Source organism: Callorhinchus milii, unplaced genomic scaffold (genome assembly GCF_018977255.1).
Source record: "Callorhinchus milii isolate IMCB2004 unplaced genomic scaffold, IMCB_Cmil_1.0 Scaffold3, whole genome shotgun sequence".
NCBI classification, from domain to species: domain Eukaryota; kingdom Metazoa; phylum Chordata; class Chondrichthyes; order Chimaeriformes; family Callorhinchidae; genus Callorhinchus; species Callorhinchus milii.
The window spans coordinates 45040410-45056894 of NW_024704744.1; the positions used below are offsets into that span (position 1 = coordinate 45040410).

The 16485-nt window shown below is 38.3% G+C and overlaps 1 protein-coding gene across 9 annotated transcripts in view; it reads right to left on the reverse strand.

Annotated features, from left to right (window-relative positions):
• Nucleotides 1-2100: 2100 nt before the first annotated feature.
• LOC103178328 (bcl-2-associated transcription factor 1) overlaps nt 2101-16485 on the reverse strand; it is a 39657-nt gene continuing 25272 nt past the window's right edge. For 3 of the 9 annotated variants that reach the window (XM_042332788.1, XM_042332790.1, XM_042332789.1), the window contains 7 exons: nt 15156-15261; nt 14795-14879; nt 14203-14384; nt 13505-13685; nt 8189-8344; nt 7163-7384; nt 2101-2854 (listed from right to left, as the gene is read on the reverse strand). In XM_042332788.1, the coding sequence (XP_042188722.1) occupies nt 2840-2854; nt 7163-7384; nt 8189-8344; nt 13505-13685; nt 14203-14384; nt 14795-14879; nt 15156-15261 (947 nt within the window). In that variant the 3' untranslated portion in view covers nt 2101-2839. Of the gene's footprint in view, nt 2855-7162; nt 7385-8188; nt 8345-13185; nt 13346-13504; nt 13686-13992; nt 14095-14202; nt 14385-14794; nt 14880-15155; nt 15262-16485 lie in introns of those variants that run through there. The other 6 variants (XM_042332791.1, XM_042332792.1, XM_042332793.1 and 3 more) reach the window with 6 other exon arrangements.

Below are 16485 nucleotides of genomic sequence, written 5' to 3' on the forward strand. Positions count from 1 at the left end.
AATTGGTTGGGAGGCAGGAAACAGAGTAGGGATAAATGAAACGTTCTCTGATTGGCTGGATGTGACAAGTGGTGTCCCCCAGGGGTCTGTACTGGGGCCCCAGCTATTCGCCATATGTTTTGACTTGGATGAAGGAATAGAAAGTTTTATATCCAAGTTTGGAGACAACGCTAAGCTAGGAGGCTCAGTAAATTGTGCAGATGGGAATAGGAAGTTACAAAGGGATTTAGACAGATTAAGTGAGTGGGCAAAGCTGTGACAGATGGAGTTCAATGTAGGGAAGTGTGAGGTCATCCACTATGGACTGAAAAAAGATAAAAGCAGAATATTTTCTTAATGGGGAGAGATTAAGAACTGGGAGGAGTGAAGAGATTTGGGTGTCCATATCCACAAATCACTAAAACTAGTTCCCAGGTGCAAAAAAGTACTCAAAAAGGCGAATGGAATTTTGGCCTTTATCTCAAGGGGCCTGGAATACGAAGAAGGTGAAAAGATGCTTCAGCTGTATAGAGCGTTAGTCAGACCCCACCTGGAGAACTACATTCAGTTTCAGGCACCACTGCCAATACTGGAGCGGCCAGGGAACGAGGAGCAGGCCAGAGTCTGTTGAGCAGTAGTGGACAGGTCGTTATGGAGAATATAAAGAAATGAAGAGATGACTTATGCGAATTTTAAGGTACATCAAATGCAAGCATTTTTAATTATTTTAATACAGACAATTTGGCAAACAATTTCACCTCGTGGACAATTCACTTCAACACTTAAGCAAATAGGGAATGAGACAATTATTTGCTAGAAAGAACTAGCAGGATGCTTGTGTTGTATCTAGCAATAAGTTGGTAGCGGTTTCAACACATTACAAATAGCATCCCTGTATCAAGGTGAGTATAGATCAACATATGTTGAAAGCTTGATTATAATCAACAATAATTTGGGCATTATTGATCTTTTGTATATTTATAAATTCCTATAGAAGAGCGATTAAAAATCACATAGCAAGCAGGATGTACTTGTGTGTAGAACCATATGATCGTACTTAGAGTGGATTCTTCTGAGGTATGATGGCTAATGCTAAGTGGGGTGATCTGATCAAGAATGTTCTATTCTAATTCACAATGTGTCCAGATGTTTTAATTAATCAGATCTCTTTAATTCAATTAATCGGCCATATCTACCATAAATGCGTGGAGTCTGTAGCTTAGTGGACTCGTCTTGCAAGCAAGAGGACCTGGGTTTGATTCCCGGGTAGGGCAAAACGTTGGGCAACTTTCCTAACTCCACACGCCTCTGTTTACCTCGCAGTAAGTAGGAATCCTGTTGTTAATCGATTGGCAGATCGCTTTTCCAGAGATTTTCCATTGGTAAGCAAGCATTCTCCTTCAAGACCCTCCTCTTCAACTGTGCCTTCGGTCACCCTCCTTCCCTCCCCTCCATCCTCCATCCACCCCTCCCCCGCCCTCCACCCTCCCCAATCCCCAGCTCGGGTCCAAAAAACTGATTGTCCATCGCCTTGGGAAGTTCTCCTGACCTGAAAGGCGCTATACAAATGTAATTTTTGCTGTTTGTCTGTTGTAAGTATCCCTTCAAAAAAATATGTAAATAATAACTGGGTCACTCAATACACGATTGTTTGTGGGACACTGCTGTGCGCAATTGGCTGCCGTGATTTACCCACAAAATATACAGTCAATTCACTTTACAGTATATTCTGTAAAGTCAAGTACTTTGAGACGTCTCGAAAATGTAATAATAAACTATATCAAATGCAAGGATTATTATTATTACTGCTAGCATCTTTCTTTCAAGGCTCCTTCACTTAAATTTTTTTAAAAAATCTATATTCTTGTCACTGCTTTGTCATTTAGAACCATGACAATTGATTGCAAAGCATACAATAATAATAATAAGCATACAATGGAATGAGAAACCTTTTTTAGTTGGATATTTCATGCAAAACAGATAATGCTATTAGCACATGAATGTGATGTATCTTCCCTCATGATTTTTAGCAGCACAGGTGAAAAGACACATTACAAGCTATTTGGGACTTGGAAAAATCATAACGTAGTTAGATTGTGACAAAGAATCCTTAGTCATGAAGCAGAACTCAACATATTTTAATATTTGATACAAGATGAAAACAATGAATAAGACTTCTATTAAGTGATTATTGTACCTTAGGTTTAAATTGTAGATCTAGTAACATTTAAATAAATCAAAATTGTATTCAAATATGTTTATTTTCTTTACCACCCAACAACCTTGGTGATAAAATTCTTGGCTGACACAAAGAATTAGTCACTAATTAAAAGACTTGTCACAAGTTATACAAGAAGTCCTCCCCTTCAGGTAGCCCGAAACAGTGCGCTATAATTAACATTTTTTGGGGGAAAAAAGGACAAGAAAAACACTTCATTAAACAATTATTTAAGAGAAGCAAAAAACAAAACACAAAATGCAGCCACCTACAACATTAAAAAATCCCCCAAATGACTTTTTTCAAATACAAGTAATACAAGGTGTTTATTTTCTGAAACTGTGCTTTTTTAATAGTAATATCTCATACACTTCAACAAGCCATGCAGTTATCAATAGCTAAAAAATACTGTCTATATATGTAATATAGATAGTTCACAGCCAACAATTAAATCACACGCTTGTGTACAAACAACGTTTTTTATTCAGGTTTACCAAGACCATCAATCAACATTAAAACTGAATTAAAAACCAATATCTGATTATAAATCAAAGATGATTAAAGAAACGTAGTAACTAATAATCCACTTGTATAATTCAGGGGAAGATGTTCATCTTATTTTCTGGCAACGGTGACTTAGTTTTAAATGTGATGTTCCTGCAAAGCAAAAAAAAGGGGGGGGAAGAAAGGAATTATAAAATGCATGCAAAAATCTTACACAAACAGGAAACAGCATCTCTAATTCCCCTTCAAAAGGAATAGTTCATCACTGTTCAGATAAAAGTTCAAAAAACAATATTTCAATCTGGAAATCAGTTTTAAATTCTCCCAAATATCATTAACTATTATCTTGTTGACAAAGGGGCATTCCATTAGGATAACAATACATACAGTAGCTACTGCTTTAAGTATTAGAAGAATCTGCACAATTAAAAAATGTTTGCCTTTACAGTTTTTTTAAAAAGGACTGCTGTAAAATAAACACTGCTTATTTATTAAATACTCTTAGGCTCAACTACGCCAACTCCCTCCTTGTTGGCCTTCCCAACTCTTCCTCTTCCTTCCACAAGCTGCAGATCATCCAGAGCTCTGCAGCTCGAGACCTCTGCACCAGCCCCTGAAACCCTATCACCCCCACTCTTGCCCGGCTTCACTGGCTCCCCAACCCCCAGCGGATAAGAGTTCAAAATCCTCGTCCTCGCCTTCAAGGCTCTCCATGGCCTTGCCCCTTCCTACCTCAGTGACCTGCTAACGGTTAGCAACTAACCCCATATCAACTTGTCCTCTCCCTCCACTCAGCAGGTTCCAATTTGCTCCACGTCTGCCGCCTGGCCCACCATTGACAGTCGGGCCTTCAGCTTCTCTGATCCCACGCTTTGGATTCCACCCCACAGTTCCTCCCCCTTGTTCCCTCCCTTGCCTCCTTCAAGATATGTCTCAAGATCCTCTTCTACCACCTTCCTACCATTACTCTTCCCTGCCCTCCACTCCTCCTGGTCCCAACCCCCTGCTTGGGTCCAAATCCCATATCCCTGACTGTCCAGCGTCTTGGGACATCCTTCCGGCGTGAAAGGCGCTATACAAATGTAATTTGTGCTGTTGCTTCAAAATAAGAATAAAAATGAATAGGAATGGAGGAGAAATGGTGAGAGTCATGTAGATCAAAGTGTGTCAGAACAAGAACCTTTCACAAATGAAGTAGGCCTGTTTTTGGAACACGTCTAGTTCATTTATTTTGAAAAATTAAAACAATTAAAGGTTATTAAATGAGAAAGATGAATTAAAAATCTTTTGGAAATGAAATGGATCAACTGCCTGCAATAGATGCGATCCTTTGAAATTTTAAATGTTTAAATTGATAGCCATTACAAATATTAGAGTAATATTATGAACTTAACTTAAAATTTTACGATAAGTATTACAAAGGTGGCAAAGTGTTCTCAAAACAAATTTTAAGCAAGCAAAAACTATTTTATATCATCATAAGCAAGGTTAGCAACTGTTGTGTACTTGAGGAGATTCAGAACTCACTTTAATAATGTTCATTATTGAAGCATGTATTTGTATTGTTGATTCTCAACAATAACCCGTAATATTCACCAGTGGATATTAGAATTATTGAAGCTACTGAATCTAGACATCCATCAAAATTTGAATGGTTAAATACAGTAGTTTAAGAATAAATACTTTAGCCAATATATACTTTAGTTATTAATTAGTACATATATCAGTGGGTGTTTTAGCAAAGGGTCATTAACTGATGCACAACACAACTGGAACAAAATTACATTGGTGTTCAAACAGATATTTATGTTGAATTAATCGCTCAATAAGCACCATGAATTAGATTTAATACAAAATAATTAGGACAGCTGTTAGTTATAGCCTGAACAAAGTATCCAAAATATATTTTCAAGAATGGTCAAAAGTCAGTCTTCCATTTAGTATGTCCATACCACTTAAAATTTTGCTGTACAATATTATTATAATAGGCAAAATAAATTCTTATTCTGATGACCTTATCTTAACAAACACAGATGACCAATGGTACAAGCTGTAGCATGGTGAGAATTCAATTCTGTAAGTATACCATGAATATGCTATGGTCTTAAGCATACATTCCTCACCAACTCCTCACAAATTGGTGCAAGAGAACCCTGTTTCTACTTCATTACAAATAAGTGAATTTTGCTTTGGTCACCGTGCTTAAGAGTATCCAAATAAGCTTAAAAGCGTTGTGATTCTAATAATCATTAGCACTACCATAAATCAAAATTCTTTTTACTTCCTTCAACACAACATAAGTGTCTTCTATTTTATGAAAAATTCCATATCCAGAGTAAAGGCTGGTGCTCAGCAGATCCTTCCCCTTTATTTGTTGTATTTTATGAATGGATGTAAAGGAAGGAGACGTTAAAAAAAATGTGCTCACTCAATCTACAACGGTTTGCGGGACACTGCTGGGCGCAATTGGCTGATGCAGTTCACCCACAAAATATGCAGTTAATTCACTTTACAGAAAATTCTGTGAAGCACTTTGAGACGTCTCGAAAACGTGATAAGGCGCTATATCAAATGTATGGATTATTATTATCATATAAGTCTATGTCATAGACATAAACATAGAATAAGTCATATATAACTCGCTACACTGAGTACATTATATCTTTAAAAATAAATACCTTGAACAAAAAAAGCTTCATTATTTGAGTTCAAGCTCATATAGAGAATAAACATTTAAGCGTACGAGAGTTCAACTGCACATTGAGTACTTTAGATTCAGCAAAATAAAATGGAAGGGATTACAAGAACCAAAAATATAACTTAAAAATTTGCAGGGAAATGTTTTACAAAATCTTTTCAAGTGATGAATCATGTAAACAAGAATATAAATAAGTGTGCTGAACACTGAAGCACTAGATTCACTACTGACATCTTAACATGCATTAATCACTGAACTTTTTGAAACATATATATATTGAGTAACATTATTGAATCAAGATTAAAAAGTGTATAAATTAAAAACAAAAGAGTACGCATCCCTTTGAATCCAATCTATGAATAAAAATACACTGCTAACATATCTATTTTTATACTAATAAAACAACAATATCTGTCTGCGCTTCAAGAAGGATCTCAATAACCAATTGATGTAGTGTCATGATTTATACCTCATTGGAAAGGTCTTTCAACTTTTATATATATATATATATATTATCAGTGTATTTTTATTCACCTGATCTCTAATCAGTAAAGAACAGTGGCACTCAATGTAACCAAAAATGCATTTGTTGCCACTAACATGAATAAATGCCCTATTATAAGCAATAATCTCAGCTGTATATGCAAACTCAAACTCTATATGTCACATAAGTGTGCTATGGACACTATGTGCTATGGAACCAAAATTATCTCAGATCCTTACATTCAAAGGAAAGCAATTGATAAACAGTCTGCTTAATGATTAAGTTTCTATGTGGATGCATAGCTTTGACCCTGTCAAAAAGTACCTCTACTCAGTCTACACAACACTCACATTTTTTAGTGTTCCATCTTCAACTAAACTTACACAGAACACATGTAGATTCTGAAGCTCACTCTGATGGAATTTTGTTTAGCTTTCCACTTTAACATTGTGTTGTTTTCCAGAAGCAGCCAGTATTCAGGTAGGCATGACCAATCATTCAAAGCAGCATATGGTGGGGTCTTATATCAGATCATTTAAATACTGAAGTTGATATTAAATACACACCTGATCTTTCTGAATCAGATCTTTTCATTTACATAATAATAATAACATACAGAACAGAGCAAAAGATTGATAAAGACCGAGTTAGTGAATTAGGCTACAGAAATTATTTTTGAATCCTGCTTTTCCCCATTTCAAGTAAATGATTAAGATCCTGAGTTTTTTTAAAAAAAGTAATGCAAACATTCACCTGAATCAAATACAACACTGACATTTTTCCAACCTTTTTGGTTCATAGCAGTTCTGCAGATAAATATGTATGTATAGTATAAACCTGTACTCAGTAGTTTATAATCTTGCCCTCACTAATTTAATGGAATCCAGCTAGTTTTGGAGTTATGCTGTTCTAGATTTTAAAATCAGACCAGTAGCAAGCAGCAGAGCGCTAGATTAATAATATGTAGTTTTGATTGTCACAGTTTCCTATCACTCAAATCCATTTGGCATAGTTGGGAAAAGTAGATTTGGTTCAATCCCAAGTAACTAGCTGAAGTGCTTTGTAGAACTGGAGTGTTCCCCTTGGGAAAGGAAATATCTCAAGACAACCTTCTGGTCAGTTGATCAAGAATGGCTACCAATGTCAAGTCCATGGTGTGGACCATTCCATCCCTCCCAGCAGCAGAAGTGTGGAGGGAAGGTTAAAAAAAACAGCAACAAAAAAGTACGCATATTTAAGTACAAACTTAGAAAAATCGTAACTTTAATCCAGTTCTCACCAAGTATACCTTTTCCTCTTTGTGTCTGTCCTTTCTCTCCTCTTCATCCTCTATTCCTCCATTTTCCTCCTCCTTTTCATCGCTTCCCTGATATTTGTCATGTGTCCACTTTGGACTGCTGCTCGATTTTTTGAAAATAAAACGCCCTCGTCCTCTTGGAAAAGTACCTCGCCCCCTTCCCCTTTTGGCCCAGTAATCCACCCCATCATCTCTGTCATCATGCTACCATGAAGAGAGAAAAGAACAGGAAATACTTCACCATTTTATCAGGTTAATGCCTTTTTCTGGAACTCCTCCACCAGATTATAGTTTGCTCATACAGCTACTAACAGGCACATGCAAACTGCCATTAAAATGCTGACTACGTAACAATCCAAACTATTTCTTTAAATATGGACCAGCTCCACACTACTTTATTTAAGACATCTGAATATCCACGTAGAACACTACAAACAAGCAATCTTAGTCATGAAAATCAAGTGTAAAATATAGACAATGAATATATTTTGAAGGATTCCTTGGAGCTGGTATGAACAGGATACAAAATTCTGCAGGGCAGAAGCCACTAACTACAGAGTAACCACTTTACTTTTATGTTGTGATTAAAGTTTATTTTCTTCCCTAGATTTTTCATAACAACTCTAGTTGAATGTAGTTGTATAAGATTACGGTTTGGTCGGAAAAGTATTAACACTGGTTAGCATTTTAGCCAACCTCAAAACATGACTTATTTTATGATCCATGCAGAACAGTAGCAATAATAGTGCTGTTAACCTAATTAAGTTTCTTTTTAAAGCAAACTTGCATTACATAATTTACATAAGTACCTCAAATTCAATAAGTGATTATTTTAAACTGACAATTACAAGCCTTATGCCGTGATAACAATGAGGGAGAGAGAAGGGAGCAGATTTACAATACTGACTTAGAATAAAAGTTAACAAAACTCCCGGTACATAGTTATGGTCAAATCCCATACCCCTCAAAAAAGAAAGGCTCAAGAGTACACCAATTACCAATACCCACCAGGAAGTATTTCTTGCTCTTTGGAGTATATTCAGGATCCCACTCCTCCTCCTTGGATCGCTTTTGAAAGTTTGGGTTTGTAGCACTGGTGGAAACAGCACTCAACCCAGAGAAAGTTCCTCTGGCTCTTCCTCTGCCACCTCTTATACGAAACTGCTAAATATTCAAAGCACAGAATTCTGTTAGATTCTTTCTAAACAGCATTCCCTCCAAATATTTTGGCAAATGAAAAATGAAGGGTAATGGGAGAGGGGGGGTTTGGAGGAGAAGAAAGCAAGAGGAAAAGACAGCTAAGGAGGATTTGATGTGGCAGGAGAAACACGCACCAGCATTCCTGCTGGTTATAGGAGTTAATATCTCTACTTCACTTTCTGAAATTAAGCAGATTAAAAATGTTTCCATGCTCTTACTTCCTTCACCTTTTCTACCATTAAATTTAAATTTTATTCTACCTGTATTGCTTTTTACAAAGGCGTCAAATAGATATGCTTAATAGATGTTCCGTATAGCAATCTATATGCTGAGAGTTGGAGAGTTGAGTTATTAAAAGGTAGCTTTGGGGTGAGAAATATACAATAACAATTTGCACTTATGTAGCGCCCACCACGCAGTGTAGCGTCTCAGAGCGCTTAACAGTGGTGGAGCCTGACTCCGAGCGGAGGAAGGAGGATGCGGCCGTAGGCACGGTCGAAGAGGAAAGTTTTCAGGCGGGACTTGAAAGTGGGGAGAGAGGTGGCAAGGGGGAGAGATTGAGGGAGAGCATTCAAGAGTTTTGGGTTGTAGTAGCTGAAAGCACGACCTCCGATGGTGAGGCAGAGGGTTCGAGGGATGAGCAGGAGGCTGGTGCCAGTCGAGCGGAGTCGCCGGGTGGTGGACTGGGGAGTTCGGAGTTCGGAGAGGTAGGGAGGTGCCGGGAGTGAATGGCTTTGAACACGAGTGTGAGGATCTTGAAGTTGATGCCCCATGCTTGGTGATGGGGCGCCAGTGGAGCCTGGCCAGAACTGGTGAGATGTGGGTACGGAGTTTAGTCTGGGTCAGTATGTGGGCAGCAGAGTTCTGAATGAGCTGGATCTTTTGAATATTGGAGCTGGGGAAGACTGGCAAGGAGTGCGTTGGGAGTAATCCAAGCAGGAGGTGACAAATGCATGGACAAGGGTTTCGGCTGCATTTGGGGTAAGGTACGGTCAGAGGAGGGCAATGTAGTGGAGGTGGAAGAAGGCGGTCCTGGTCAGGGACAGGATGTGGGCAGGAATGACAGCTGGGGGTTGAACTGGATGCCTAGGTTGTGCACTGTTTCGGTGAATCTGAAAGGGAGCCCAGGGAGGTTGAGTAGTTTATCCTCAACAAAAGTTGAATCAAGTTTTAAACGCATGTATTGGTTTGCATGCGATGATAAAATAGAAAGGGTTATAGTTTTAAACACAGATAATTTCAGGCTGGTCTAGCCCGATCGACTATATACATTGAACCTGGAAGATTTTTTTCTAGACAAATTTGGTAGGTGTGTACATCAAAGCTGATAACCTATGAGATTTTAATTTCTTCAGAGAACACAACAACAACAACAACAAAATTACATTTATAGAGCGCCTTTCATGTCAGGAGGATGTCTCAAAGCGCTGAACAGTCAGGTGTTGGGGCCTGAGCATGGCGGAGGGATGGTGTAGGGGTGAGGAAGGCAGAGAGGTGGGAGGGAGACCAAAGGCACGGTCGAAGAGAAGGATCTTGAGACCGGCCTTGAAGGAGGCAAGGGAGGAAGCGAGGCGAAGGGACCGTGGGATGGAGTTCCAGAGTGTGGGGGCAGAGAGGCTGAAAGCCCAGCCACTGGTGGTAGGGCGGGTCGGGCGGGAGACATGGAGTAGGCCGGAGCCCAATGAACGGAGGGAGTGGGCAGGTTGGTAGGGAGTCAGCAGGTCAGAGAGGTAGGAGGGTGCAAGGTCATGGATGGCCTTAATGGTGAGGACGAGGATCTTGAACTCAATCCTCTGGGGGATGGGGAGCCAGTGGAGTCGGGCGAGGGTGGGAATGATGGGGTCACAGAGCCTGGTGCGCGAGAGTACACGAGCTGCAGAGTTTTGGATGATCTGCAGCTTGCGAAGGGAAGAGTTGGGAAGGCCGATGAGGGAGTTCCCGTAATCAAGCCTTGAGGTGACGAATGTATGGGTGAGGGTTTCAGCAGCCTGAGGGGTGAGGCAGTGGCAGAGTCTGGCAATGTTGCGGACGTGGTGGTAGGCAGTGCCGGTCATGGCGCAGATGTGGGAGAGAAAGGACAGTTCAGGGTCAAACAAGATACCCAGGTTCCTGACTTTTTTTCTGTGGGGGAAACCACAGCTAAAATTGTGGCATATATCAGTGTATACTGGAATCCTAAATATGATATGAAACTTAAGACCTGAACACGCTTAAACATGGTACTAACCTATTCACTTTAATTGAATAAATGGCTTTACACTAGTCCTGTTTAATCATTAACCCCAGAAACTTAGATCATATTGTATCATACTAACTGTTGATCCCAATCCTTTTAATAAATTAGGTATTAAAGACTTGAATATGCAGTGGCTGTTCTCACAAAAGTATATGGGAAAGGGTAATGTGAAGTCTTTCAGCGTCAATATAGAGGTTATACTGTACAAAAGAGCATTTACTAATTAATTTCTAGTTGCAGAGGTAACACATATGACAAGTTTAAATTAACACACCAACATGGAAGATAGATTTTAAAAAGCACTACTAGTCAGGTGGGACATAGGAAAAAGTGAAAATCTTTGCAAGACGAAGTGGAGGCAAGATGGGAGGGGGTGACCAAAGGTGCAGTTGAAGAGATTTTTAGATGGGTTTTGAAACCAGATATGGCAACAGTGAGAGGTGGCAATTGGAGATTAGACATTTATCCAGTTAGGGAAAATGAATAAGAAAATATAACAATGTACTACAGACTGGTCTCATCCAAGTCCTAGCTGCTGACAAAAGAGCAACATTGGTAGAAACCTCAGAGAAGATCAGTCCCTCAGACAGTAATTCCAGAATGACTCAGGGAAACCTGTTGATGAAAACAAAATCTACCACTCATCTATTTTCTCCCCATTTCAAATCCCAAACAATTTATCCACTTCATTTTAAAATCAAGAGCTTTTTTGCATACTCACCATCATGAGCGAAACTAAATTATTTTCAGTTATATAAAGAAACAAGCACCAGGAGCTTGAGCAACCTTATAAACCTGTGTCTACAAAACCCGAGCTCCATTCAAATAAGGTGCATATTTATACCATTTTAAAAATATACTGGGGAAAGGTGAAACAACATACACTGGTGCCAGAAGTTAACAAGAGGAACAAAGGAAACCATTAATTAGGTCTGATATAACCTTTTTTAAAAAAAATGTTTAAATAGAGTGCATAGTTTTATGATAAAGGAATGCATTTCTACAAGAATATCAAGGATTCCAGCCTCAATTTTTAATGAATGTTGAACACGGGCCTTGAGCTATTCTTCATTTCAAAACATCCCAAACACTACAATAGTTCCACACAGATTAGAAATTGATAAAGCACCTATGATGTAGATCCAGAGTTTCAAAGTACGGTGTACTACAAAATGCTCCTGCACCAAGAGTACCAATTGATTTGGTAATGCAAAAAGACAATACAAATACAAATTTTGTGAACAAGACATTTGTTGTTTTTTATTCCCCAATTCTAGAAATAAATTATGCCTGAAAATGTGTTGCGTACATCTACAATATTATATAAATTTAAAAAATTCATTATATATGCACATCTGAAAACACTGTTTGCTAGTTAGAACATAAGAACATACAAATAGGAGGAGTAGGCCATTCGGCCCCTCGAGCCTGCCCCACCATATGTTCAATGACTGAGCATCCACAGCCTTCTGGGGTAGAGAATTCCATAAATTCACTAGCCTCTGAGGGAAGAAATGTTTTCTCAACTCAGTTCTAAAGGGCTGACCTTTAATCCTGAGACTATGACCCCTAGTTTTAGATTCTCCAACCAGAGGAAACAGTCTCACAATATCTACCCTGTCAAGACCCTTAAGAATCTTATAGGTTTCTATAAGATCACTTCTAATTCTTCTATATTCTAGAGCATATAGGCCTAGTCTACTCAACCTCTCCTCATAGGTCAACCCCCTCATGCCAGGAACCAACCCAGTGAACCTACTTTGTACCCCCTCTAAGGCGAGTATATCCTTTCGTAGATAAGGATAAGGAGACCAAACTGCACATAATGTTCCAGGTGGGGGCTCACCAAGACCCTACACAATTGCAGAAAGATTTCTTATTCTTGTACTCTAATCCCTTTGCAATAAACGCAAACACGCTATTAGCCTTCCTAGTTGCTTGCTGTACCTGCATACTAACTTTCTGTGATTGGTGTACAAGGACACCTAAATCCCTCTGAACACTAACAGTATCTCGTCTCTCCCCCTCGAGAAAATAATCTGCTTTTAATCTGAAGAAATTAAAATCTCATGGGTTATCAGCTTTGATGTACACACCTACCATATTTTTTCTAACTAGGTGAATAAATTCACACTTCCCTACATTATACTCCATCTGCCACCTTCTTGCCCACTCACTTAACCTGTCTGTATCCCTTTGCATCCTCGTGTCCTCCTCACAGGTTTGTACCTAGCTTCGTATTGTCCGCAAATTTAGATACATTAAGCATTAGTTGATTAATTAACACTTCATTTTCAGTTGGAGAAGAATAGGAAATACTGAACTATTGAAAAACCATAAACACATATGGTTTGCTTCACTTGATATTTCTTATATCAATTGTGTGTTTTGGGGAGCCATGTTATTTTTTTGGACCACAGCGTTTGAGAGTTATCAGAACTATTTTTCAAAGGAAAGAAAAGGAAATCTTTGTGTGCAAGCAGGAAGTGTTTAGACCAGGTTAATAAACCACTTGCTGTCCTAATAAGAAACAATATATTTAGGGCATATGATATTCCATTTGACATACCTAGATGCATTCTTTAAAGCCTTCAACCCAGATCGTTAGTTAACCCCAACATCCGGTTTATGTTCCAAACATACCATGAATGTTTTTAAATTGCTACTTTCCATACAAATGGAAGTCAATCATGCCCTTCTGAATGGTTGCCTCCAAAATAAAACCAGAGCTGAGAGAAACAGAAAAGGCACAGCATTGTACATTGTCTACCAGGTAAAAAAAATAAAATTACACCAATATCTAGTCCCTTTTCTATTAAAGAAATGTTTCTCTGGAATTAACAGTGATTGCAATTGAGGAATTATTTTCCAAACTTCACAGCACTTACAAAGTTCCCTCTAGGTCTTCCTCGTCCTTGAAAACCTGCACTCTCTGTGTGTCCTTGGAACGACTTAAAGCCACCTGATCCATCATCCCTTTCTTTTCTGCTTTCTCTATCCTCAGGAGATTCAGGGGAAGACGACGAAGATGAAGAACTGGAATGGTCCTGATCTTTATTTTTAAACTTGCTACAAGAAAAAAGTTTATGAAATAATCACTACTGCACATGAAAAAGCAGAGACAATTAATGTTTCAGGCAACCCACTCATTCATTGTTACGAATATTACAATCCCCGAGATATATTTTGCATAAATTTTCAAAAAAAAGTTCATAGACAATAGGTGCATTGAAAAAAAATCACCTCCCTTTTTCTATAAATAAAATGGAAGCTGGCAAGGGAATATGTGGAACTCTGACCTTATTAAAATGAAGTACTATACTGTATAAACCACTATCAGGTAATTAAGAAATTCAGGACAATCGTCTTTTCATACAATCCCTGTTAATGCTTCAGCTCTGACACTGATAATCCAGTCAGATTTGCCATTTTCATTGTTGACGTGCTATCCCACGACTGTTTATCCTGTATAAAATTGCTATTGAGAAAGAAATGTTCAAATTATTACTGTAAATCAACCCTATTACACACATTTAAAATGTATCTGCTGTAAATTAACAAAATTAAGATCTTAAAGAAGTCTCACCTTCCTTCCTTGTAAGATTTGTAATCTTTGTACTCTTTATGATCTTTTCCTGATTTTTCCAAGGAAAGTTTCTTGGAGGCACTAGAATCTCGTGACCCTTCACGTTCTTTACTTTTCTCTTTTCTACGCCGATCAATATCGTGGCGCAAGTCAGCTGGATCACACTTCAATTTTTTTTCTGCCTAATTTTCAAAAAATACAGTAAGCAATAACCAAAATCAACAATTTTCCACATGGCTCAAATTAATATTTCTTGCATTTGATATAGCGCCTTATCACGTCATTGAAAAACGTCTGAAAGCGCTTCACAGAATAAAGTGTAGTGACTAGAATTGTCTAGTTATTCAACCCTGATTTCTTGTATGTATGTATCCATGCTCCATACTAGATTACCTACAAAACAGAAGTCATCAGACACTTCTTAGGGTGTTATTCTGTGATTGCAAAATTGCCCCTTCCCCCCAAATAAAATGTAAGGAAATATGAATTGGAATATTTTATGTGCTAACATTTTTAATACATTTCAACTCACTCGAACCAATAATAAATCTTCCTGAAACAAAGCTGAATGGCAGTAAATATCATGGTTCACCTTTCGGCTGTCCTCCTTCGAGGTTATCTCTTCCTCTGTCATTCGAGTGTGCTTTCGCAGCAAGCTGGGGGAGATGTCAATTCTCCTAAAAGTCATCGACAACATGTTATATACCTTCGATCCTCTTACTCTCTTATGCCTTCCCCAAGCAACAATATCAAGACACCTTCCTTAGATAATTATCATTGTCCTAGCAAACTATCCAGCATTGCATCTCATTTATAAAAGGCTTCTCTTTGTCGATTAATTTACATTGGAAGCTGTGTACAAGTAACAAATAATATTCTTGAGGCTATAACAATGGTTTTATGATATTCTTTGAAGTTCAGCATTGCAAATGGCAAGGTGCAGGATTCAATACCTGTGGATCTCGGGACTTTTCTGCCTGGTTCCATGGTCTTCAGCAGTCTTCTGATACATAGTAAAGCGCTCATTTAGGGTCATCCCTGTTGACTTGAAATAGTGTTCTGTTGGTTTCAGAGGAGACAAAATACTGTCTCGTTAGTTTACTTTTACGTACTTTACATAGTCCATTCTTGTGAAGCAAATATGTTGGGTGAGAAAAATAGAGTACATTTAAGAAACCTGGCAGAAGAAAAAAGGCAGATGGAATCATGCAGTAAATGTAAAAAACTGCAGGAATATTTTCTGAGCTACACATGGTAGACTCATTGTGCTGAGCTGAACCATGTTCATACACCTTTGACAATTTCCATATAAACTCTGCAAAGTATCTGATAACAGCAAATTTATGTTACAACTCAAATAGTGGCAGTGCAGCATGTTGAACTCAAAGAACAGGTCGGATATTTATAATGAACGTTTTCCTCAGTTAATTTAAGTACTGTACAATATATAAGTACTGTGTAGATTAGTAATGCATAGCAATTTAATCACCAAAACATTGCGTTGAATATATCCCTGAGTTGGATGAACTAGTCATAAGCAGTAGCTTCTCACAGTGGCATTCAAACTACAAAGCACTACCCACCACCCATTACCATCTCTCGTGCTTTAAAAAACAAATCCTAGTAGACACCCAGAGCATTCAAACATCCCATGAAACAACTTTAAAGTTAGAAATGCTAAAGTAGCTCTCTCTCTGCTTGACCAATTCTATATCAATCTGATTAAGAAAATCTAGTATGTTTTATTCAATTGTCTCAAACTTGGCAATGGAAGAAACTGGTTAATAAAAAAATCACAAATACAATATCTATGGGAAAACTTACCGCCTGAAATCCAGAAACTGCCTCACAACCAACCATAAACACTTCAATGGGTCACTACAACAGTAGTGCCTCGATCATAATTCCATGAAACCCAACAAGGAGTGCAGAGGAATTTTGTTGTTAGCAATTCAGTTATAAGCCATTTTTCCAGGAAGATAGAAGCTTCAACTTTGCCTGTGTTTTTTGCATCTGTATCTTTCAACCGTTATTATATTTTTTAACATGGGACTTGGCATTTCAATACATGAACACTTCCCGGGATTGCCATGACCTATTTGCAACGAAAAAGAAAACATCACTGGGCTTTTTAGCTCAGCACAAAAATTGTAGCTGTAACAGCGTGTTGGTGTGCTAACACAATAAAGTATCTGACTTTCCCAACTGCTCCACCTCCCAACATTTCTAGAAATTGTCTTTCTAAAACAAATGATCAAGGTGACCAAATACTTGCTTAAAAAT